Source organism: Cariama cristata, unplaced genomic scaffold, assembly GCF_000690535.1.
Source record: "Cariama cristata isolate BGI_N322 unplaced genomic scaffold, ASM69053v1 scaffold8703, whole genome shotgun sequence".
NCBI classification, from domain to species: Eukaryota; Metazoa; Chordata; class Aves; order Cariamiformes; family Cariamidae; genus Cariama; species Cariama cristata.
Window position 1 is genome coordinate 4203 of NW_009607784.1, and position 24243 is coordinate 28445.

The 24243-nt window shown below is 51.9% G+C and overlaps 1 protein-coding gene across 1 annotated transcript; it reads left to right on the forward strand.

Annotated features, from left to right (window-relative positions):
• Positions 1-265: 265 nt before the first annotated feature.
• On the forward strand, positions 266-15307 carry RHPN1 (rhophilin, Rho GTPase binding protein 1; the record flags this gene model as incomplete). Its single annotated transcript, XM_009696871.1, has 13 exons — positions 266-394; positions 3822-3897; positions 4292-4369; positions 5403-5527; positions 5856-6022; positions 6565-6752; positions 6922-7078; positions 9170-9289; positions 11503-11697; positions 11994-12070; positions 13312-13458; positions 14748-14906; positions 15063-15307. Coding segments are annotated over 13 exons (1813 nt in total), but the record flags the coding sequence as incomplete, so codon positions are not given.
• Positions 15308-24243: the final 8936 nt, after the last annotated feature.

Sequence of the window (24243 nt, forward strand, 5' to 3'; positions counted from 1 at the left end):
TGTGAGGAACCTGATCAAGTTGAGGATGTCCCTGCTTCTTGCAGGGGGTTTAGACTGGATGGCCTTGAAAGGTCCCTTCCAACCCAAACCTTTCGATGATCATGTGCAGAGCAAGAGGCACGGTTCTACGGGAAGGTTTGGATGGATGCGTGTGGTATTGCACCGCTGGATAGCTTAATCTCTATTTATAAGTTTAACCAAGCATTGATAAATAAAGGCGTTGATGAAATGGGAGAGGTTTGATCCACATGGCGTTGTCTTGCAGGGCCACCAGTAATCACAAGGTCAAAGAGACAGTCGCCCTGGAGCTGAGCTACGTGAACTCCAACCTGCAGCTGCTGAAGGAGGAGCTGGAGGAGCTGAACAGCAGCGTGGACGTGTACCAGAACGACAGGTACACCGGGCAGGCAGCTGCCAGTGGTGTGGGAAGAGCAGCTTGCTCAGTTAGGATTTTATTTTTATTATTACTTCATTTTTGCCTTTTCTGGGAGCAAGGCAGTACCTCGCTTTGTACCCATTGCTCTGCTTCCCTGATCTGCACAGAGTTTGGCCCAGCACCACAAGATGGTGGCTGGAGAATAGGGAAGGACTTGGGCATGAACCAGATTTGCTGGAAATGGATTTTCATCCTGGGAACATCAGTGTTTCATTTATAGACCTGCAAGGAGAGCAAACTCAACAGCTTTTCCTAGCAGATTCTTAAATGTTTGGGGATGGATGGTGCATCTTCTGGACACTGATGTCCCAAAGCAGGAGAAATAGGTCAGAAACAACTATCTTCACTTGTATCATCCCCCTGTCCTAAGCATCCCACCAGAACATGAACTTTTTCCAGCAGGTAAAATAGTGTATTTAGCAGAAGAAATTAAAAACATGGCTGCTCAGGTACCCAACCTCCTGTCCTGGCTGTTCCCAGAGCAGATTACTCACTGACTTCTTTTCCCATCGAGGGTATTAGGTTATTTTTCTCTCTTTCTGAGGTTAGATCTTTTGTTAATTGAAACGCTCTGTTGCTTTGAAACACCTACCCATCCACCTTGGGCTTGACTCACCAGAGCGGTAATCCTAGCATGCTCGCCAGCAGCAAACCAACGTGCCAGGGCGGCTCGGCAGAGCCGTTTTGCTGGGTGAGAAAAGCAGAAATCCCCGAGGCAGAACGGACCAGGGATGCTGCGGCAACATGGGAGCCACTGCAGCTCTTTCCCATTTGACACCAGTCTGAGAGGTGCAGTTGACACACCTGAGGGATGGGATGCCATCCAGAGGGACCTGGACAAGCTCGAGAAGCGGGCCTGTGTGAACCTCATGAGCTTCAACAAGGTCAAGTGCAAGGTCCTGCACCTGGCTCGGGGCAACCCCAGGTATCAGTAAGGCTGGGGGATGAAGGGATCGAGAACAGCCCCGTGGAGAAGCACTCGGGGGTACTGGGGGATGAAAAGCTGGACGTGAACCGGCAATGTGCGATTGCAGCCCAGAAAGCCAACCGTGTCCTGGGCTCCACCAAAAGCAGCGTGGCCAGCAGGTCGAGGGAGGGGATTCTGCCCCTCTGCTCTGCTATGGTGAGACCCCCCCCGCAGTCCTGCCTTCAGCTCTGGGGTCCTCAGCACAAGAAGAACATGGACCTGTTGGAGCGAGTCCAGAGGAGGCCACGGAGATGATCCGAGGGCTGGAGCACCTCTGCTGTGAGGACAGGCTGGGAGAGTTGGGGTTGTTCAGCCTGGAGAAGAGAAGGCTCCAGGCAGACCTTAGAGCAGCCTTCCCGTACCTAAAGGGGGCTGATAAGAAAGCCCCTTGTCTGTGGGGACAGACTTTTTTCCAGGACCTGTAGTGATAGGACAAGGGGTGATGGTTTTAAACTAAAAGAGGGTCGATTCAGAGTAGATCTAAGGAAGAAAGTTTTTACAGTGAGGGTGGTGAAACCCTGGCACAGGTTGCCCAGAGAGATCATCGATGCCCCATCCCTGAAAACATTTAAGGTCAGGTTGGATGGGGCTCTGGGCAACCTGATTGAATGAAAGATGTCCCTGCTCATTCTAGGGGGATTGGACTAGATGACCTTTAAAGGTCCCTTCCAACCCAAACTATTCTCTGATTTTACAGTTCTATGTCCACGTGCTTTTCCCAGTGCATGGTCCTCCTCAGGGGAGAATTGCCGTGCTGCTGGGGACAGAGAGGTGCAAAAAGACCAGGAGAGCATCAGTGACTCCATCCTGTGGGTTGCTGCAATAATATTAAATGTAGGAAGAGGATGATATCGGTGCAGGATTATGTTACGGTCTCCTATGGGGAGAAAGGCAAGGGAGCCCATATCTCCACCACCCTTGGGTGTTTGCTGCACTCAGGGGGTCTGTTGCAGTCTCTGAATGTAATCCCAGATGTTGGTCCTTCTGTGCTGGAAGTAGGGATGCATGCAACATCTCCCATGTTGCATGTATCTACCCCAAGTTTTTCCCTAACAGGGATGCTTGGCTTTTCCAACCTGCTGCTTGTTTGCCCTGGTTTAAAAAGAAAACAGCAGTAGGAGGAACCCCAAAACCCTACCCAGGACAAACAGAAGCCCCTTTGTTTGCCCTAGACATTGGATTCGAGTGGAAATCTTGCTAGGGAATGAGCAACAATGGCTTTTCTGCACTAATTATGGCTCTTGAAGCTGTTTATTCAGTATGAACAGCTGAAAATGTGAGTGCAACCTCCCTGCCCTGCTCCCCAGGTTTTTGCAACTTTCTTTACCTCTTTTCCTCCCTGGACTGATGAGCGATGTGCTAACAAGTTATCAGCAGTTTCTGGAGGTAACGAGAGGGGGCTGTTGTGCAAACTTGGGTTGGTAAGGGCTTGATCCTGCCTGACCCACCTCCCATCTCACTCTCAGCCAAACTTTCTTCTCTCTTTAAACCAGTCCCTTTGGGGGGCAAGTGTCTGAGGATGCAGTAACATGGCTCAGTGCCGGGGTTGGGGACATGTCCGAGGGATAGATGGGTACCAGGGAAAGCATTTGCGGAGCTGATGTGGGCTGCAGGTACCACAACGGGTTCCCATTCCCCATCTCTTTATACAGGAGTCAGATGAAAGGTCCAGCTTTGCAGGGCTGTAATTTTCTGCATGCTCCAGGCTCTGCTGCTTATACAGAGCATTTCTTTGCTTCTTGGCAGCAGAAAATCAAAATAGCTGCTAAATCCCCCAAGAGCTGGCCCTTCCTGGCTGTCACACAGCAGTACTTCTTCCTCCGTGCTGCACAACTGCCCTGTTTTAGTGTTGAAACACAAACCACTCCCCAACTGGGTGTTCCCAGAGTCGTCGTCATCTTCGGCGTTTTACAATATCGAACGGGCTCTGCGATAAGAGCTATTATTAGGCAACTGCTTTTAATAGAGGTAGAAAATTTCAGTATCAGGTGCAGCACTGCAGCCCTAGCAAGTCTTATCAGCACCGAAGCCTGGATTAGCACATAGGAGTGGGTGAATCCGTGACCTGTGCTCACATCACACCCAGTTCCTAAGTGCTGGTAATTAAAGCAGCTTCGTTACTGGAGTTGATTTTGTTGCTATTGTATTTGTTATGGAGAGAAAAGCAGAAGCTGGAGGAATAAGGGTGATGGTTTCAGGTTATTTTCTTTGCACCTCTCCTCTTGCACTGCCATTCCCAACATCACGTTGGGAAGAGCATCCTTCCGCTCTGCAGAGTCGCATCCTTTTCTGGTTTTACCCTTTAATAGGAGCAGCACAAGCCCAGGGCAAAGAGCTGCTTCATTTTAGTCCCCAACACACAGGATCTCTCCAGGGCTTTTTAAACCAACCACCAAATAGGTTGCTGTCTTCTTCCAGCGAGTCCATCAGCGTCCCCATGATCCCTTTGGGCCTGAAGGAGACGAAGGAGCTGGATTTGCTGGTACCACTGAAGGTGAGCGTTGGGGTTTCACACACTCGATGAGGTGCAAGCTGATGGAGGGGAGTGACCGTGTACTTTGGGGGATGTTTCAGCACATAGATATGGTTGGATGCTGTAGAGAAGATGCTGCAGCAACTGCAAAACATTTTCTGTTTTGGAACAGCTGCAAAAAAATACATTTGTGGGGAGGAACTGGACGTAAAACATGGGAAAGGGAGACATGAGGGGCTGGAGATGTTGGAGAACAAGAGCCGGGCAGGGGAAGAGATGGTTTTCCCTGGTGCAAGTTTCCTTCCAGGGAGAGCTAGCAAGTTGCTTATACAGAATTGCCAAAAGTCACCCTTTAAATCCTTAAAATATGTTTTAAAGGGTGACTCAGGGTTAGCTTTTCTCTTGCTTCCCCTAGGATCTCATCAGTGAACACTATGGAGAGGAGGGTGTCTTGTTTGAAAAAGAAATCAAAGAGTTCATGGAGCTGCGGCAGGTCAGTGTCCCTTGAGTTGCAAAGTCTTGCTTTGGCTTGTCCAGAAATGCCCGTCGGAGGTGCCACATTTTGCTCCGAGGTCCCTTCATCCTCTCTCCAAATGTCACCCTTATCCTTTTTTTTCCTCAGGGTGCGAGATTCCCACACTAGAGCACCTTGGCTTCACTTCATAGGTTACAAAATGTAACAGACCATTCAGTAATTGTTTTCTTTCCCTTTCTTTCTTTAATGCCCTGCTAGCCTAGAACTGAACAGCAATAAAAGTTATTATGCAATCCATTACTAGTTTATGAATATTAGTTCACTCCCAGCAAGGCTAAATGACTTCTCTCTCTCCAGCCTGGAGCTTGGAGAAGAGGAAATACAAAGCAATCCGCTAAAGGTGAATTTTCTCCTCTCCTATGAAACAGCTCTCTTAAGTAACTTCAAGTTTTGCTGTGAAGCTTTGATCTGGGAGAGCGGAAAGAAAGAGGCTTGCTTAAGCCCTTGTGAAGGGCCTGATCCTGCTCTTCAGGACATGGGAGAGGAGCCCTTCAAAACCAGAAGCTGGGAAAAGCCCCATGGTTAAAACTAGGTGTTAGGAGAGCTCTGACCCTCCTCCCTGTGTCAGGTCAAAAGCTCAAGGGCTTTTTTATTAAGAGCAAAAAATCCTATTTCTTCCGTTACATTTATTTCAGTAGACTTTGCGTGAATTTCTTAAAAAAAAATAAAATAAATCTCGGCTTGGTTTAGGCAAGCATTGCCATCAGCCCAACTCCCAGGCTGCTGGCTCTGAATTTGGGTGCCCCAGCACCAAACTGGTGTCTCCTTGACCTTTCCCGCAGCTGAACCTGTACTAGGGGGGCTGCCTCCCGCTCCTGCGCAGCCTCTCGTCCGCTATTGATCATACTGATCTGATCCTATCGATCTTATAACTCAGATGGAGTTTCTCCCCCCTGGGCTGGCCAAGCATGTGCAGCTCCATCAGTCTGACGTTTCTTTCCTGTTTCCCCTCTCTCTTCCCGCTCATGTGTCTCCTCTCTCATCCCCGCAGGCGATGCGCACCCCGAGCCGCAATGAAGCCGGGCTTGAGCTCCTGATGGAGTATTACAACCAGCTCTACTTCCTCGACAGCCGTTTCTTCTCTCCCACCAAAAACCTGGGTGTCTTCTTCCACTGGTTGGTGCAGCTTTCCCCATCCCACCTGGGGCATCACAAGTGGAGAGGGAGTTGGGACTAAGACTCCACAAGGGGATTGCTGCCCTGGCAGCAAAGCTGGGGCTGGTGGATGCGAGGAGCTGGGTTTTTCCCTTGCTTTGGGCTTGCTGTTGCCCTGGGTGGGTTGATTAGGGGAGGCAGGGGAAAGTGTGTGCCCCATGGGGATGAGCCGTGATGGGAACGGTGGCTGCGAGCTCATGCAGAGCACTGAAAACCCTCCAGGCTCCTCCTGCATCCGTGGGTGAGAACCCTATGGATCACGCCAGCTGTTGACTCTTTCCTTCCCCAGGTACGACTCCCTGACGGGGGTCCCATCCCATCAGCGAGCGCTGGCATTCGAGAAGGGCAGCGTGCTCTTCAACATTGGAGCCCTGCACACCCAGATCGGAGCACGGCAGGACCGTGCATCCCTGCCAGGGCTCAACCAGGCCATCGATGCCTTTCAGAAAGCGGCCGGTACGTGGGTTCCCCACTTCCCTGGCTCCCCAGGGGCATGCAAGCAGAATGGGGTGGGAATAATCCACACGAGTGCAAGAAGGGGAGGGAGCAGTTGTACAAAGGGAGATGGGGACAGGGCATCTCCAAGGGACCACAAACCAAGTGCAAATTGGCACCACGCTGCTTCTGTGGGTTATGAAGAGGAGCTGGGATGACCCAACAGCCACCCAAGGGGCTCTCTCTTGTCGCACAACAGTAGGGATGTCCCTGCTGGGGAGAGGAAAGATGCTGATCCGTCTGCAAGCAGCTAAGAAGAAAAGGGACCCTGGAACTGTGGTCATCCAGGGCTTTGGAGAGGAAAGCTGTGGGCACAAGGATGGTTTAGATAGCAAGGGAGGGTCCCCCAACCTTTTACCCACGGGTTATGGTGAGAAGTTTGACATGCGAGCTGGGTTGCCGGCTCTTCTTCTGTACTGCTGGTGAGGAAACCTTTGTGGTCTGAAAGTCTGACCCTCCTGTTTACAAACCCAATGACTACCAGAGGCTTCTCCCTCGTGCAGGTGCCTTTAACTACTTGAAGGAAAACTTCTCCAACGCTCCCAGCCTGGATATGAGCGCCGCCTCCTTGAACATGCTGGTGCGGCTGATGGTCGCCCAGGTCCAGGAGTGTGTCTTTGAGAAGATGACCTTGCTGCGTGCCCAGCACGACTTCCTCACCCGGCTGCAGCTTGCCCGGGAGGCAGCAAGGGTGAGCACCGTGGAGGAGGAGAGGACTTGGTGGGGTTGTCACCACTGGAGAGGTTCCTTCTGTGGTCAGCAGAACCCCTAATGAGAGGACAGCCTGCTGTCCCTGTCTCCTGATGAATGTCCAACATCTCGGCCCATGGCTTAGCACTTTGTCTCATGATGTCCCACAGGTGGAAGACGTCTACTCGCTGGTGCACCAGACGATGACCCAGGCTCACGTGAAGGATTACGTTCCCTTCTCTTGGACCACCATGGTGCACGTCAAGTCGGAGCATTTCAAAGCCCTCTCGCACTACTTCGCTGCCATTGCTCTCTGCGACTGCCCCGGTGAGTGTTACAGCTCAGAGGCAGCTGCCTGCTCGGCCAAGCACTGGCTCCACGTGGTGGCCTGGTGTTTGGGAGGGATTGCAAAAAAAGAGGTGAAGGGAGGCGTGCACGCAGTAGGCGGACACAAAACCTAAAAATTTTTGGGATGCTCTGAGCTGTTGATCTTGCTTATTGACTCAGCGATTCATGCACAGGGCAGATTTCCCCCATATTTCTGGTTTGCACAGTGCTTGCCAAGTCCTTCTAAGAAGGTGAGCAAAAAGGGGCTGTGGGAATGTCACCTGCTGTCCCCTTTGGGGCTGGGTGGGTAAATGGAGGGGTCAGCTCCCTGCTTGACCACATGTGTGCCACTGTCGTTGACCGGGCATCTTCCAGAAGCACCATGATCATGGTGGGCCAGCCTGGGGCTTCAAAAAATAAAATGAAAAAAAAAACCAGGATATCCCTGGACAAAATGGTCTAGGCTACTTGAATTTAATTGCTAGCCTCGTGGCCAGTTGCCCTGGCCATCTCAGGGTGGTGAGGTGCTGGCAGCAGAGTACGTGTGGCTGTGCCAGAGCTGGGCTTACGTGGCTCTAGGGAGCCAGCTGGAGCGCAGACGTGGGATGCAACCCATGATCTCCATCTGTGCCATCACCGACACCCAGGCAAGAAATTTCGGGTCAGGCAGAGGATCTGGGGGCGGGCAACCGATGCACGCTGTGCCCTGTGGTGCTGACCCATCACTTGGTGGGGTGGCTGTGGACAGGCTGGGGGACTTCTTGGGGGATGGCTGCTGAAATCAGTGCTGTGCCGATGACGGCAGTGGCTGCCAGACTGTCCTAGCATCCTCCCCCGCTCCAGAGCCTGCCCAAAATCTTGCTGCCGGGTTTGTGCTGCGTGGGCGTTGCAGAAGCAGGATTGAGCAAGGAGAGCTGCTGGGGCAGAGATGAGAGAGAGTGGGGTACCGTGGGGTTGGAGCGCCTTAAAGACAGAAACGGCAGAGGACAGTGATGGGGCTGGGTTTGTGTGGGGTCACAAGGGACAGGACAAACCTTTCCCCTAAAATTTTGAGGCCGTTTGCCTGGCCTTATAACCTTAGGTGCTGAGGGAAACACAAATCTGCAGGAGATGCTTAATTTGGCTGTTTGGGGGTTTTTTTTGCTCCATCCAGAGCATGCTGTTGAGATCTCCTGTTCCTGCTCACTGCCTCTCCCTGACCTCCTTGTTCAGAACAACAAATCTTTTTCTGCCATAACCAGCTGGTAATAAACTCCTTACGCTGCAGTTTAATCCCCTGGGGATGCTGGCACAGGGAGAGCCAGCCCTGGAGCTGCCGGTTCCCAGCCTGAAGGGTGCCGATGCCAGGGTGCTGGCCAGGCTTTTGGGATCTTCCGTTTGGACCAGCAAGTCCACAAAGCTCCCTGGAACCCTCTGGATTTCTTCTTGTCGCACTCTGTGCCCAGGGAAGGAAGCTGCCGTGCAACCCTGAGCTCCCTGTGAGCCAAAGGGGATTCAGAACAGCTTTGGCTGGAAAAGAGGATGTAAAAATCACATGTACAGAGCCCAGCATGGTGCTTGGAGCACCTGTGCGAGCTGTACCCATCTCGGTTTCTCCGTTGAAGGACCCTCTTGGTTGCAGTGCAAGCTGTCTGCCCATGCAGGGGTCCCAGGCACAGTGAGGAGGGCTCAGCTCCCAAATTACACTTTAATCTGCCCTGTTCTTGTGTTTTAGTTGCTATCTGACTTGGCTCTGTGTCACTAACCTCCGGGTGGGGAAAACCCAGGGCTCTTCATTTCCAATCCTGCTTCCAGACTGGAGCAAAGGAGGAAAAGAGGCAAAAGAGACGGATACTTGTGCTGTGCACACAGGACAAATCCTGCACCTGGTGCAGCCTTGAATGTGATAACGTATTCCTCTCCTTGTCAGGGATGTCTTGGTCGTTGTAGGCTGTGGTCGGGTGAGAGGAAGCTGCTGCTGAAATTGTTGGAGTCACGTAAACGTGGATGTGGCTTCCTGGTCTCCTTGTCACCACTGCCACGGGGGTCTGGGATGCTGAGCAGCACCCTGACTTCTTTTGAAGCCCATCCCCACCTATCTATTTTATACAGCGGCATCCGATGCTGAACTACCAGAGCAGGAGAAGGCTTTTATCCAGTTCCACGTCACCATGCCAGAGGGACCGTCGCTCCGCATCCTGCTGCAGGACCCTGAGGAGAGAAGGAAGCTGGGTAAGCACATCGGTGGGGGCAAAGCCCCCAGTTCTTGTGATGAAACCCCAATGCACAGGCAGCAAGCCCCATTGTAACCCTACCCACGTAGGCATGGTCTCCACGAAGGCACGAGATGAGCTGTTGAGGGGGGTCACTCCATGCAAAGACACCTATTTTTTGGACTTTCTTTGAGAAGAACCTCTCCTGGGAAGGCAGGAAAGCATCACGGTTCCCTGTTAGGGTGTTGAGGACCAACTCACGGTGCTTGTACCAACCTGTCCAGCTGAGTTTGACAGTAAAACTTCAGGCACCAAAGTGTCCTGAGCCAGGTAACATCACTCAACGCAGCACGGAGAAATCCATAGGAACACAGAGATCCTGGAAACTCCTTTGCTTAGACTTGCCGCTGACTTGGCTTGATAACAAGAAGACACAGCAGATGCCAGGGGGTGGCTTTTTTAGCTGCATCAAAAGGCTTGGGAGACGAGAACTTCCTCCCATGCTAATTTTCAGCTTCAGGGGAAAAACAGAGTGTTGCTTATTCAGCTGAAGTCATGTTTTGGCAGCCACTCCCCAAGTCTGCAATGAGGGCAAGCTCAGCACCCTGATTTTGGGGTGTCGTCTCCTGTTTGTCTCCCCTATGAGCTGTCTCCTGGGGCTCTTTCCCCTCATTGCGCGCGTGTGAAAGGAGACAGATCCCACCAGGAATGAGTTTGTCACGTCGCCAGCCCCAGCAAAGTCCTGGCTGCTCCGCCAGATTTCACTGCTAGGGATGGGAGGTGGAGGATGTGCATGAGGAGACTCCTTAAATGGACCCCAAAACCAGAGCGTTATGGTTACACCACCCTGACACCCTCAGCTGCTGTCATCTGGTTTCACGATTTGCATCAGCGCCGCTTCCAGCCCTCCCTGCTCTTCTTGGGGGGGATTGGGCTCTGTTCAACGTCTGTTGGTGTAAAATACATGTGCAGACACCAACCTCAACTCTGGTTTTGGTTTACAGGAAAGGAAGAAGCTTGTGGCATTAAAATCATCTCCCTGGAAGGATATTTTTTTCCCCCTTCCCTTGTCTCCTAGTCTTATAACATTATGTTTTATCGAACATAATATATGCCACCATCTTCAATAGAGCGGAGCCAAAAGCTTGCACAACTTCCATGCCCAACCTCTATTTCCCGTAATCTCTTTCTTGGAAATAGCAGGAGTCGTTGATGGGCATTAAAGCCTAGTTGCTTGCCTGGCGACAGCAGGTGTTTTGATAAAATGATTGATGCGTTTGATACAATAAAAAAATGTGGGTGTCTTTTCCTCACTGCCTTAAAGTATTTCCTCGATTGCGACTTCTTGTGGGGGAAGCGGAGGTCTTCAGGCTGTGGTCCTCTGAAGTCTGGAGCAAACCTTCATCATCTCCCTGGGTTCTCTTGCCACCGTGTGGCTCAGAACTAGAAATGCTACAGGCACACGTGTTTCTATGATACGTGTGCATATATATATCTCTCTCTATCTCTTTTTTGGTAGTTTAGCGTTGGATACGGGTATCTCGGTTGCAGTCTCTCGCAAAGAAGATGTTTGCGTTGATACCCGTGGGTCATCGTGATTTCTTCTCTTCTGGCCATTTTTCGGCCACTCCGTTTTCACGAGGGTGGAAACACATTGAAGGCAAGTTGAGAGAAGCAAAGCAAGAGCAGATGCCGAAGAGGATGGAAAACAGGACCTGCAGGGCAAGGAGAAGGTTTTGCTTAGCCTAGAAAAGAGGGAGATGTGTTGCATCTTCCTGAAGCTAAAAGGCTGTCACCAGGAGGACGGGGCTTGATTGTCCTCCATGTCTCCCTCCCAGGGGATGCAAGGCGATGGAGAGAAGTTAATTTGCGGAGGAGATTGAGGTTAAGCGTTAGGAGGGACTTCGGGGGTGGCGCAACGTGGTGCCGGTTCCTTCGCTGGCGGTTTTTGGGAACATCTGCCAGCTCTGCCGCCGACGCAGGGGGAGTGAAGTAGGTCACCCTTCAAGGTCCCTTCCCAGCCCTACATCGAGGGTTTGAGCTGACGGCTGGGACCTACTCCACTTAGAGCACGTTGAACGCCTGTGAACGTGACTGGGCTGTCCCTGAGTCACGTCGGGTGACACAGCCGCGGAGGCTGCTGTCATCGGTGGGCAGCCGAGCGAGCGGAGAGGGAACAGTGGCGGGGCTGCTCTGCTCCATTCAGGCTGCGATCTTTCTGCTCCCTTACAGGCAAAGCTCATCTGAAGAAAGCCATCATGAAGCACGAGGAAGCCATGAGGATTCATGGCTTGTGCAAGATCCTGCGGAAGATGGATATCCTCCAGGAGGTCCTCTCCTTTGCCCACAAACGCTCGCTGAGCAAGTATTCGGAAATTGACCACGAGGAGGACTTCTTCGAAACCGGAGATGCCCCGGACATTCATCGTAAGTGTTTTTTTGAGGGTGTAGCTGGGGAGAGGATTTCTGGCCGGTTGCATGGGGTGAGGAGACTCCACGGTGAATTTGTGACATGTTGTGGGGGACCAGAGCTCCTTGCATGCCAGTGGAGCATCACAGGTGGGAGCGGGGGGCTCTGGGTTGCATGTCTGGCAGCTGCCTGAGCAGATCCCAGCTCTTACGGGTCATACCATCCCTCCTCGGGGAGCACAATGTAGAGGCAGAAGCTGCCGTAACTACTTGACCCTAGTGTATGTTATGTTCTTTTCTCTCCCTACCGCTAGCCAAAACGCACCAGAAACCAGAGATAAAATCCCCCAACTTCTCCCAGGTGAAGGTGACCGACCTCTTCCACAGGCTGGTACGTACAGCGACGGGATGGAGGTTGCCCCCAGGGAACAGACATCTCCTCCTCCTCCACTGCATGCTCTGCTTGCCTGGTTTTCTTCCTCCCTGCAACCCCTTCTCCCTCTCCCGGTGCAGCCGCTGTACTCGCAGGCAGCTTTCCAAGGAGGATGAGCTGCCTCCTTGCAGACAGGGACTTGTGCAGGAGGAGGGCTGGGAGGGCACAGATCTGACTCTGCAAGACCTAAATGGGTTGCAAAGCTCCTCCGATGCATGGGCGAACAGGCACAGGCATTTTGGGTGAGCTTCACCCAAAAAGGACTGAAGGGACTCTTTAGAGGAAGCTTTTAGGGGCAGGATGGTGCTAGCTGAGAGGCACCAGGAAAATCCCACTAGACCTTTATCCCTACCTTCTTTAGGCTTACAAGGTCCCAGGGAGCAGGGCTGAGCTTTGGGGCTGCTGTGGGACCTGGCTATGCTGTCCCTATCCCCCGGGCACCTTAAGAGCTGCGTAGCACCCCAGGGAGAGGTTGGGCATCTCTGCTTTTGAACAACCCCAGGGCAGACGGGTATATCCTGCTCCTGTGGGAATAGAAACATAGGAAAAAGACAGGCAAATAGCAAAGATCTGTGGGGGATCTGACCCTGAAGAGGTGACCTGTCCCACCACCTCGCATCCTGCTGCTGGACCACCCCAGCTAGGCTGCATCCCCCAGAGCCAGACAGCAGGGAAAATCCTCAACCCCCATTATCTCTCCTTGGGTGATGTTTTTTTTTTTCCTGAAGAGGGGGAATTAAGGAGCTAACTCTGCCTACCGGAGCTTTCTGTTTTATTTGCTCCAGGATTATAGTGTCTAAACTGAGGCCAGCTTGCTGACTGTGCCGAGACCTCCTCCTCCTACCTTGCAGGAGTCAGGGCAGTGCTGGGAGGATGTGCAGACCTAAGCTCTGGGTAGAGGGTTGGACCAGAGACCTCCCGAGGTCCTTCCCAACCTGCATGAGGCTGCTGCTGCTGCTCATAAAGCCAACATCTGACATGACCTTTTCAGCACCTCTGGCTTTATAGTGCATAAATCTGCATTTTTGGGCATGCAGGCAAGGTAAAACACTGGGCAGACTCAATATAACATCCTTAAGGAAATGCAAAAGACAGACTTTCTGTCTCCTCCCCATCAGTGGGTGTTCTGCAAGGTTGCACATCCCCAGGGAGTAGTTCTTGCACCAAAAGGTACTTTTCATGTTTCTACCTTACACCAGGGGCCTCTTTCGGTTTTCTCGGCCAAAAACAAGTGGTACCCAGCGCGAAGAGTCCACCTGATGAGAGGAGAGAACGGTTTTGGGTTCACGCTGCGAGGAGACTCCCCCGTCCTCATTGCTGGTGTCATCCCGGGGGGCTGCGCTGCTGTGAGTACCCCAGACTCTTGCTGTCCCCGTGGGGATGCTGGAAGTGAGGTGTCAGGGGTTGCCTGGGTGGGTACCAGGTGGTTTTAGGTCTTAAAACTCACTTGGTAACTGCATTGGTGTGCTCAGGTGGAGACTCATCCCTGCTCAATCTCAACCTGGGGCTTGCAGATGGGTGCCATGAAAGAATTGAGATTTATTGGTTTTTTTAGGAGACAGCTAAGGAAAAAACATGGAGGTTAGCTCAGTTTTTTAACTGCTGACAGCCTCTCTTTGGCAAGCACCCAGCTCCCTTCTCCCCCATTTTGGGATGTGACAGTGGATGGAACAAGATGGCAAGTCTGAAACGCAAGTTATCTTGGTGAAAACTCACTCTGTGGACTCTCTGATGTATCAGGGGCAACTTTGTTTTCCAGCAGAAGCTTGCTGGAGCCATCCCGGTGGGATGCCTGAATGGTCTTCCCCCTCCCTCAGCATTGTTCGGCATCAGCCCTGCCATCCAGAGCCCAGCATCTCTTACCATCATGCTCCTTAACAGCAGGATCACATCCCTTTATGGGAGACTAAAATCTTCTCAAAGACCATATATGGTCCAGATGTGGACCACAGTTGTGGCCCCTGGGCTTCGTTGCAGTCAACTGGGGTGGGATTGGACTCCAGATAGACACCGAAATGCAGGTGTCCCTCTGTGGACAGATTTCTAAACCTCCATCGCAGCTGGCCCGGCGTGTGCTGGCTGAGCTGCTCCTAGCTCTGATGATGTCCCCACGGCCCCGAGGTGGCACATGCTTTCCTTCAGGCATGTCAAGAGCCTTGTTGATGCCTTGATGGATGAAGGGTGTGCAAAGAACCTTGCTGAGCCTGTTCTGGTTTCTCAAGGATTGAGGCTTGCAGGCAATATTTTTTTTATTATTTTTTTTCCTGGAGACCTGCAGCATTTAACCTTTATCGAAGAGTCAGAACTGGATGTGCTTTTTGCAAGGCTGCAAAAAAAGTCAGGGGGCTGGGAGTTTATAGCGTGCTGGATGTCAAGCATGGCCATCTCCAGCAGCTGGAAACGAGATACTTGGTCTGTAGAGCATCCCACTTCTGCGTGCACACTGCAAAGGAGATGTAAAATTTTTAGGGTGATGAAGGCATCGGCTCTCTTGTGCTGTAGGTGGAGGGTGAACCCCAACCCTGGCCCATATCTCTGCAGGATTGGGATCTAGAGAGTGAGGTGAACACCGAGCAGACCTCGTGCAGTGGCATCCATGAGCTCAAACATGTGCATCTTCTCTCTTCCCCTGCAGGAAGCCGGGCTGAAGGAAGGAGACTACATTATCTCGGTGAACGGCAAGGACTGCAAGTGGTCCAAGCACGCCGAGGTGGTTCAGCTACTGAAGAGCACTGGGGAGGAGGGTGTGGAGATCAGTGTGATAACCCTGCAGGGCACGGAGGGACCAAAAACCGTAAGTCACATCCCAAGCCTTAGGTGGGAAACGGCACAAGAGGTTCCTCAGTGTCTTGCTCCCAGGCTGGAAGTGTAGGGCTGAAGCCAGGCATCACGTCTACAGCCCAGGTGCTGCCCTGGCTTCACACCCCTCTCCTCTCCCCTTCCCAAACAGGCAGACAAGAAGGCAGCGGTGATGTCCTCAGGCAGCGGGATGCTGAAGAGCAACAAGGAGAACAGCCGAAAGAGCCTGATGAACAGTAAGAGTGCCAGCACACTGCTGGTCTGGAGCAAGAAGAGCAAGCGGAGCAAGAAGAGCACCTACGGTGTCCCCTTCACCGCGGTGGGGGACAACGAGGCCATGTACTGAAGTGGCCACCGGGCTAGTTTGTGTCCCATCAGCTCCGGGGCTGGCTGCCCGTGAACCCTCGCAAGCACCGGTGGTCTGTCCGGGCTGCGCTGGTGTCAGTACTGCAAGGAACCCCCTGCCCCGGGGATGTGCCGCTGGTCGGATCCTCTCCGAAGAGGCGAGCAATGCACAGCGCCGGACTCCTCCGTCTCCCAGCTCCTGCGTTAAACAGTCCTCAGCTAAACAATATGGGGAAACACCGATTTATTCTTAATTTTTAAATTTTTGGGGGTGTTTTCTTTTCTATTTTTGCTCTTAAGCGGTCGGGGGGAGCTGTGCTTTGGTATAAAGCCGGGACTGGTTTGTGTCTTCTGCTCAGTGCAAGGAGCAGCCAAACCAAGCCCCAGCCATTAAAGTGAAAGCTGTAACCTCCTTTAGCGTCTCCTAGGCTTTCTCTGTAAGGTAGAAGACGACACCGCTGCCACCGCTCGCCGAGAGCTGCTGGCAGAGCCAAATCATTCTGCAGCTCCACCTTTGACTCTCCTTTTTCGGGAGAGGGGATAGCGTGGGCACCGATGACTTGTCGTGATCCCATCGTGGGGTCCAGCACAGACCTGCCCAGGCAGCACCGGGCTGTGCATCTCTGCCGTGGTACCAGTTAGGGATGTCCCAGTGAAATGGGTTGAAGTTAGGATGGGCTTTGACAATTTTTTTTTAGTGCTTTTTGGGGTTGTTGGGATTTTTTTTGGTTTTGTTTAACGAACACCCAGGTTGGCCCAGCAAATACAGCCCAGCCGCACAGCCTGCTTCTTTGGAAGAAAAGGGAAAGACTTAATGTGCATTTGTTGTCTCGCTTTTTTTAATCAGTAGAGGTGAATTGCCCTGAATATGTGAGTAGATTAATAGCTAAGAGCCTTGGCTTTTTTTTCTTGGTATGAGATTAAAATTCCAGGAAGATAGCTCCTTCAGATTATTAAACTACTAAATTTGTGCTAGTATTGGATCTTGCACACGTTGCTAATACCCTAACACTGTGCTGTCAGCATTCGTACCCGAGCTGGGCTGATGGATACATGCATCTTGGTAATTGTACTGGAAATGCTGGGAGACTCCGAATACAGGCTTAGATATATTGGCAAAATTTTCTCAATCCCGTTTTTGCCTTGTGCATTATTTTTCTGAAGGCTAAAGAGCTGTCTGGTCTTCAGTGCTTGGATGATCTTGGTAGGTATAAAATACCCTTCAGAGATGCCACTGTATTTTTGTACTTTTTAAGTCGTGACAAATTTGTAGCAGTAGTTTAAAGAAGTGAACGTGTGCTGGCAGCGGGATATCGTCGCGAGAGCATCCCCCCAGGGTTGTACCGTGACTACTTCTAGGTGGTTCAACACCCACGAGCCAAGCTTTTGATACTGGTTTTATTTAAGGAGAACTAAAGGAGGGCTTCTATCTCTGCATTATTGACCGAGAGGCTTCTCCATAGACCGAGACATCATCAAACCGGATTACGGATCTGGCTGCCACCATGAGGCCATCTGGTGCAGTCAGATTTTCTACCTAATCTTGCCAGCTGCTTGGTGCGGGAGTGGTAAGGAAGGGGGGTAGGTTCACAGAAAAGGCCACCTTGCCATTAAAGCATCCCGGCAGCATCTTCCCCCGATCCTAAATCTGTTGCCGACACGGATGTCTCCGAGCTGGACGTGTATTTATTTAGAAGAAGCGTACACAAGTGACGAGCCTGCGCGTTGCATTTCCACCCACATCACCCAACTCCTCCGTTGGCGGAGAGGTTGTGTTTTGTGCGAGTTGGATAATTCCCCTAACACCAATGTTTTTGTTTTGTGGTTTTGTTTGTTTGTTTGTTTTTTAATTTGTACATGGACTCTCACCTTTTATGGATTAAAAAGCACTGATTCAAAAACACTTTGTAGCACGCATCTCTGTTGCGAATTACGGATGGACTGGGTGCACCAGCCATGGGGCTGGAACAAGCCCTGGTTGGGCTTTTGAGTGGGTCAGTTTTGGGTCATTTTTACATAAATCTGGAGCTCTTGGTGGTGGGAGAGATCATTTGGATCTAGTATAGCCTGATCCAAGGCAAACCAAGGTCCTAAGCATCCAGATTAGCCCTTGGTGAGCCATCATCTCCATCTCCAGAGTGGGGTAATGCAAGCTGGTGGCTTTGTCACACGAGTTATTTCATGGAAGTAACATGGGAGGTGAGGAACGGGGCTCAGGCTGGATCCCATGGGGGCTTTTTCTCCTGGAAAAAGAAGGAAACCGTTCAAGAAATTAGTCTTTGCTTCACACAGCATGTTTTGATCTGATATTTTGGGGTTTCCAAACCCCTTGTTTTTGGAAGAGCACATCAATGCGAATGAAGGATGGAGGAGCTCATTGGTAGCTGGTAAACAGCAAAGCCTTGATGTGGGACCCCCCCCCCCAAATTTCCCTTTGGGGTCTATGTTTCACTGCACCCCACCTCCCCACCATCCTGGGAGGATGACCAAGCCCATGGCTGTGGGGCTGGACCATGGCTCCTGAGAGGCAGACAAGTCCCTCACTCGGGGAACATGCACCCCACAGGAGGTGAAAGGACAGAGTAACTCCTCTTCAGGGATACAGAGATGAGTTTAGACCCTTTTCGATGGGAATGAACAAGGGTCAGTACTTGAGTTAATATATAAAAGGGTGGTGGGGAGCCTCTTTTTCTGCTGTCTACCAAGCCAGGATTAAAACAGCATCTGACTCTGATGTAATTTTGTAATTTAAGGCGTTTCCCCTTTCATCAGACCTCCTGTACCCAGCACCAACCTCAAAGCCCTACCACGTTTTTTGAAGCCACCCACAGTAAGTTGTTCTGCGGCAGTAGATCCTTTTCCCACCTACGTTGAGTGGATGTGGGAAACTCGTGACTCTGTAGCCGGGATCACCTCCCCCTCTGATGACACGTTTTCAGATGAGATGTGTGCTCCATCAGCAAGAGCCTGGTGCTCCCTCCCTCTTTGCTGAGAGGCTCTGGAGCTGGATCTTTCCATGTTTGTCTTCTCCATCTTGACCAGGAGGTGATGGGGGCCTGTAGGGTCCTTACGGTAGGAACCAACATGGGTAGAAAGCACAAGAACTGTTGCAAAAACAGCTTTACAGTAACCAAGAACTTGAGGTGTCTCCAACCTCTGTCCCTGCAGAGAGGAGCAGAGCTCAGGAGCTGAGGCCATGTGCAATGCTCCTTGGTCCGAGCATCCTGGGCTGGGACCAGTTAATCCAGCTCTTAGGGGCATCTTACGACCTGAGAGGAAATGCAAAGAGAGGAGTTTTTTGTTTTAATTTTTTATCCTTCCTTGATTTCTAGGACCCTTGAGACAAAAAAACAGTGGTGCCCACCATCCTGGAAACCCCCTCAGGGAGAGCCCAGCAAACCCATGAGGATCCAGCCGAGTTTCTTGCCTTTGAGGTTGAATTTTCCTCCTCTCAGAGTTTCACGCTCAATAACAAAAATCTCCCAGCCCATATATCAGCCTTTCCAGCGGGGTGGGAAGGTGCTTTGATTTTCCCCTCCATTAAGTACACAACGGCTCTCTTAATAGGAGAAGGTACCTGCTGTGTCGGGAGCCGCAACCTCCTCGCTTCATGGCTCGTTGGCACCGTAACCCATGATGGCTCCTCTGGAGCTGTCACTGGCTACAAATTAATGCTCCTGCCTGTCCCTGGGGACAAAAGAGGGAAAGCAACTACTGAGCTGGCGACCCCCAGCCCTAAAGTGGTTTGGTGCTGGGATGCTGCAGCCGTGCAAGGTGGTCTCGTCGTTTGCTGCGCTGACTTTGCAATTTGTTAGCAGGATCAGGCCCTTCAGCAGCACCCGGTGCTGCTTTCAAACTGTCCTGGGCCAGGAACAGATCAGTGCGGTCATCTCAGGAGAAGGATGGGGCAAAGCAGGCTTTCTCCTGCTCCCAGGAAGGGGAGTGATGCTGTACCCGCTTGATCCCTTGTCCAGTGCTTGCTCCGTCCCATGGAAGGTGTCATCCTCACGTCCCACCTTGGCCCTCCCAAGCACCCATGTGCTTGGTGTGGAGTGGGGTGCCCACAGCCACCCTTTTTTTCCAGCCCAAGCCCACTGGAGGGCAGCAGCACCCTGTCCAATGCACCCACTCCTTGCATCACTGCCACCCTGCATCTGCCCAGCGAGTCTGACACCCCACTCTGCCACCCAAGGGTGAGTAGAGGTGTCCCTGGGGTGCTTTGGAGATCAACCCATAATATAAAAAGCATTTTAAAACTATATATCCTGCGAAGTCCTTATGAGGGGAGTGTGCAAGAAATAAAGCCAAGCTTTGCAATGCAGCATCCTCCGGGGTAGAGCACCCTGAACGTGTAGCAAGCTCCATCCATCCTGCAAAGGAAGGGGTGAAATTTTGCTGGGAGCACTGGGAGAAGCCATCCTGCTCCTACAAGCTGGCCCTTGGCCACCGCTGGGGCTGCAATGGAGGGCTCGCTCCCCTGGACTGATCCTAAAAACTTTGCCAAGGTGCTCTCTGAGATTTGCAAGGTCCACTCTTGGCCCAGGCTCCCCGGCAGCTTGGAGGTGCTCAGGCCCTTCTACATGGCCTTGCACGGCAGCCATCAGTGCTGGGAGGCTCATCAGACATGAGGCCACAAGGGATGGGCTGTGCCGGAGAGGTTTGAAGCCAACTCTCTCTGGGACCTAAGTGTTTCTGAAGGGCCTGCCCTCTGTAGTCCAAAAGAGGATGGGGGAGGATGCTGGTCCTCTACTGGATTCACCCCCAGAACTTGTCCTGAGGTGCTATGGGTCACTTTTTCTAAGCCAGTAGCTTTTGCACAGCCCCTCCTTCCTCATTTTAATCTGCAAAATTTTTTACCCTAGGCAGACTACAATCCCACTTTGGGATTTGCATCCCTATATGAGGAGCTGCCTCTGACCATCTCTTTGCAATAGCGGCAACAAGAGATGGACAAGTTTCCACTGCGGCACAAACTCCACTAGCATAGGAAACTGAGTCCAGACCAGAGGTGTGGGGCTTTCATGGGCTGCCGGATGCACTGGGAGAACAGTCTGGGTCTACACCAAGCAACGAGGGCAAGAGGACCATGCTGTGGGGCAAGACGATCATGCTGTGATGAAGGAAGGTCATGTTATGGAGCAAGGTGGACATGCTACGGGGCAGGAGGTCATGTTGTGATGAAGAAGGTCATGTTATGGAGCAAGGTGGACATGTTACGGGGCAAGGAGGTCATGCTGTGATGAAGAAGGTCAGGTTACGGAGCAAGGTGGACATGCTATGGGGCAAGGAGGTCATGTTGTGATGAAGAAAGGTCATGTTATGGAGCAAGGTGGACATGCTATGGGGCAAGGAGGTCATGTTGTGATGAAGGAGAGTCGTGCTGTGGCACAAGTGTGCCATGCTATGGAGCAAGAGAGCCATGCCATTGGTCAAGGACTTCATGCTATAGCACAGTGGGGTCATGCTATTGAGTAAGAGGGTCATGATGTGGGTCAAAAAGAGGGTCTTGCTATGGAGCAAGGTAGACATGCTTCGGGGCAAGAGGGTCATGCTTTAGGGCAATGGGGGTCATGCTGTGGGGAAAGGGGGCTTTCAGGATCCTGGTGCTGAGTGGGAATCCCTCATGGCTCAGAGCAAGCCCAGCTGGTGTGACCTCGCTCGGCACGGCTGGATACAGAGGCTGGGCCAGGCAGGGATTTGCCCTTGTGTTGAGCCAAGCCAGGAGCCTGCAGGACCTTGTGGGAGCTGGGGGTCCTGCTCAACTCCTGGGGCTCAGGGGCAAATAAACCCTGCAGCGTATGGAGGGACCCTTATCTGCAACATCCAGGAGCAATAAATGCAAAAATGTGCTTTGCCTCTTCCCTCTTTCTCTCCTGCCATGCCCTTAGACTCTCCCAACAAACTCATCCTATTTTTTTCCTGTCTCGGGAGCCACCCTCCTCTGTTTTCCCCGCAGTCACGAAGGGACCTCCTTCACCAGGGCCCAGTCTTTAATGGGAAGGACAGAACTGAGCCATTCGGAAATGGCTCCTGAATCTTTAATAACGCAAACATTGCCTGGGCCATAAACATGTGATGACAGCAACAGAGGCTCTCAAGCTTATTGCCTGGCCGCTAGTTCTTTACTTAACTCTGCCATAATGGCTTTAATAGCCCGGGAGGGAGCTGAGGTGAAAGTCCTATTAAAAAATGTATTTCCGAATTTAATTGAGGCTCCATCTGCGGGGAAAGACAGAGGAGAGGTCGCTCCACAAGAGAGCTATGAAAAAAAGAGCTTTCTCCACTTTACCCTGCTCCTGCCCTGCCTGGTTTGTGCCCAGCAGCAAATCCCACCCCAGCCAGTGGCCCTGGGGATGTGGGACCTTCAGTGCTCCCTCCCTGGGGGAGACCACCAGCCTCCTGGGACTGTCCCTTGCAGGAGAGGGGACACCCCCATTTGTGATGCATCCCCTCTGACTTTGCAAGGGTGTCCCCTTTATCATCGGCCAGGACAAGCAGCAATGGTCCACAAAGCCCATCAGGATGTGCAGGCAGCACTACCATCCATCTTGGGCAATGCCAGCTGCCTGCGCTCCGTGGTGGCCTCGCCAGAGGTACGGCCCCTGGGTGAGTGATCCAACTGTCTCCTCACCTATCCGACCTGCACATGGCCCTCCAGTGACCCATCAGTCTGTCCAGCTATTCCCATAGGTTTCTAGGCACCTGGTCACATATACATATATGTATGTACATACACATACACATCGGCATCACCAATCCATTTGCTTCAGGGCTATCAATATCCTTCCATCCATCCATCCATCTATTAATACACCTCTATCAGTCTACCACCTATCTACCTACCTATTTATCCATCTATCCATCCATCTACCTAGCCATCAGTCAGCCTATCTGCCTATCTCTCCATCCATCTACCCACTCATCTGTCTACCAGTCCATCTATCCACCTATCTACCCATCCATCTATCCACCTACCTACCCATCCATCTATCCACCTTTCTACCTACCTATTTATCCATCTATCTATCCATCCATCTACCTAGCCATCAGTCAGCCTATCCATCTATCTGTCTCTCCATCCATCTACCCATTCATCTAACTATCCATCCATCTATCCACCTATCTACCCACCCATCTATCCTCCTATCTACCCATCAGCCTATCTATCTACGTGTCTATCCACCTCTATCCTTCCATTGATCTATCTGTCCATCCATCTAGTTCTCCATCTATCCTGTCACCCGGCACTGAGCTTTTCTCCATCCAAGGAAGTTTTGTACAATGAGACCTTTGCAGCCCTTTAAAGAAATCACCACGGATAAGCCCAACACTCCAGGCTGGGAGACATCTCCATGTCTTGGATCACCACTATTTGGGGCTAGACACCATGAGATAGGGTTATTTCTCCCCAGAGAAATGTCTGTTGGAAAATGGATGAATAAAGGGACAAACAGACAAGAAGGCAGATGGATGGCAGATCGAGAAAGGAGGGATGAAAGAGGAAACAGTTGGGCTCAGGATGCGAGACGTCCCTCTCTGCTTGAACCATGCCAGTGTGTGGGCTCGCAACCAGCCGCTCTAATTAGTGATGAAGAAGAGGGGTCAGGAGAGGAGGAATTCGCTCCTTCCTCCACCCTCTTCCTCCGTCCCCTCCTGGCAAGCATCACCCTGAGTCAGCAGATCTGCCGAGGTCACGCCACCCGCTCTATTAATTGGATTAATAAAGATGTACGTCATTGAGGTAATTACCCACTAATTGGGGATGACAAGGTTGTCAGGGTTTGTCCCTCGAAGGGACAATTTCCCGTCCCCAACCCTCCCCTTTCCCAACACGCACCGAGTCAATCGCATTAATTAAAAATCAGAGAGTCCATAACCTTGTGCTGCCAAGCCCCAGGGAAATTCCTGCCTCCAGAGCCATGTGGCAGAGCAGGGTGGTGGCATCTGTCACCTCCAGTCCCCAGCTCAGCTGGGGAACGTGGTCCAGGCTGCCAGCACCCTGGCAGCAAGTTGACGGGATCTCAAAGGTCCCTTCTGCCTCCCCTGCATCCCTCATTAACACCTTGACGATGCTGCAAGGTGCCAAGAGGAGACACATGGATGCTGCAACTCGGGTCAGTGAATACCTTGATGTGCCGGACCTCTCATGCTGTAATATCCAGGAACACAAGGTCCTTGACTTTCTGAAAGAAAACCAAACTGCAACCCCCCCCCACCCATAACACGCAGGTAACTTTCAGACAAGGAAACGCTCATTGGAAATGTTTTGTTAAAAAAAAATTTCCCGGAGGAAAGATCTCAGCCTGATGATATCTCAGTGATGAAACATTTTCATTCTGCCAAAACTTTCCCTGCCCTTTCCCTGGACCAAATCCCCGCTGTCAGCCGCCGGCTGTGAATCGGCTCTGCCTCTCCCTGGACTCCTGCCTTGGTGCGGATGCCCAACGTACATCCAAACCGGTTCCCTCGCATGGCCAGGATGCCCCAGGGCAGCGCGGTGCTGAGCCCTGCACAGCTGGATGCTGAATCCTGCAAGCTGCATGCTGAGCCCTGATGCTCCGCACAGCTGGATGCTGCACAGCTGGATACTGAGCTGTGCTAGGCTGGTGATTTGTCCTACACAGGGATGAGGAGCCTTGCACGGCTGGATATGACTCTGGCACAGCTGGATACTGAGCTCTGCACATCTGGATGTTGTGAGGCCTGATTCTGAGCTGTGCATGGGCTGATGCTGGGTCTTACACAGGCGTGAGGAGCCCGGCACAGCTGGATAGTGAATCCAGCACACCTGGATGCTGAGCGCTGCGCAGCGATCCGCAGCCTGGCACAGCTGGATACCAAATCCAGCACAGCTGAACGCTGAGCCCTGCACATCTGGATGCTGCACAGCCTTGTGGCGGGAGGGAGGGGGAAGTCAAGTGCAATGAGATTGTGCGGCCTCAACACCACTGCAGGCTTAGAGTGCTGAGCTTTGGGGATGGGATAAG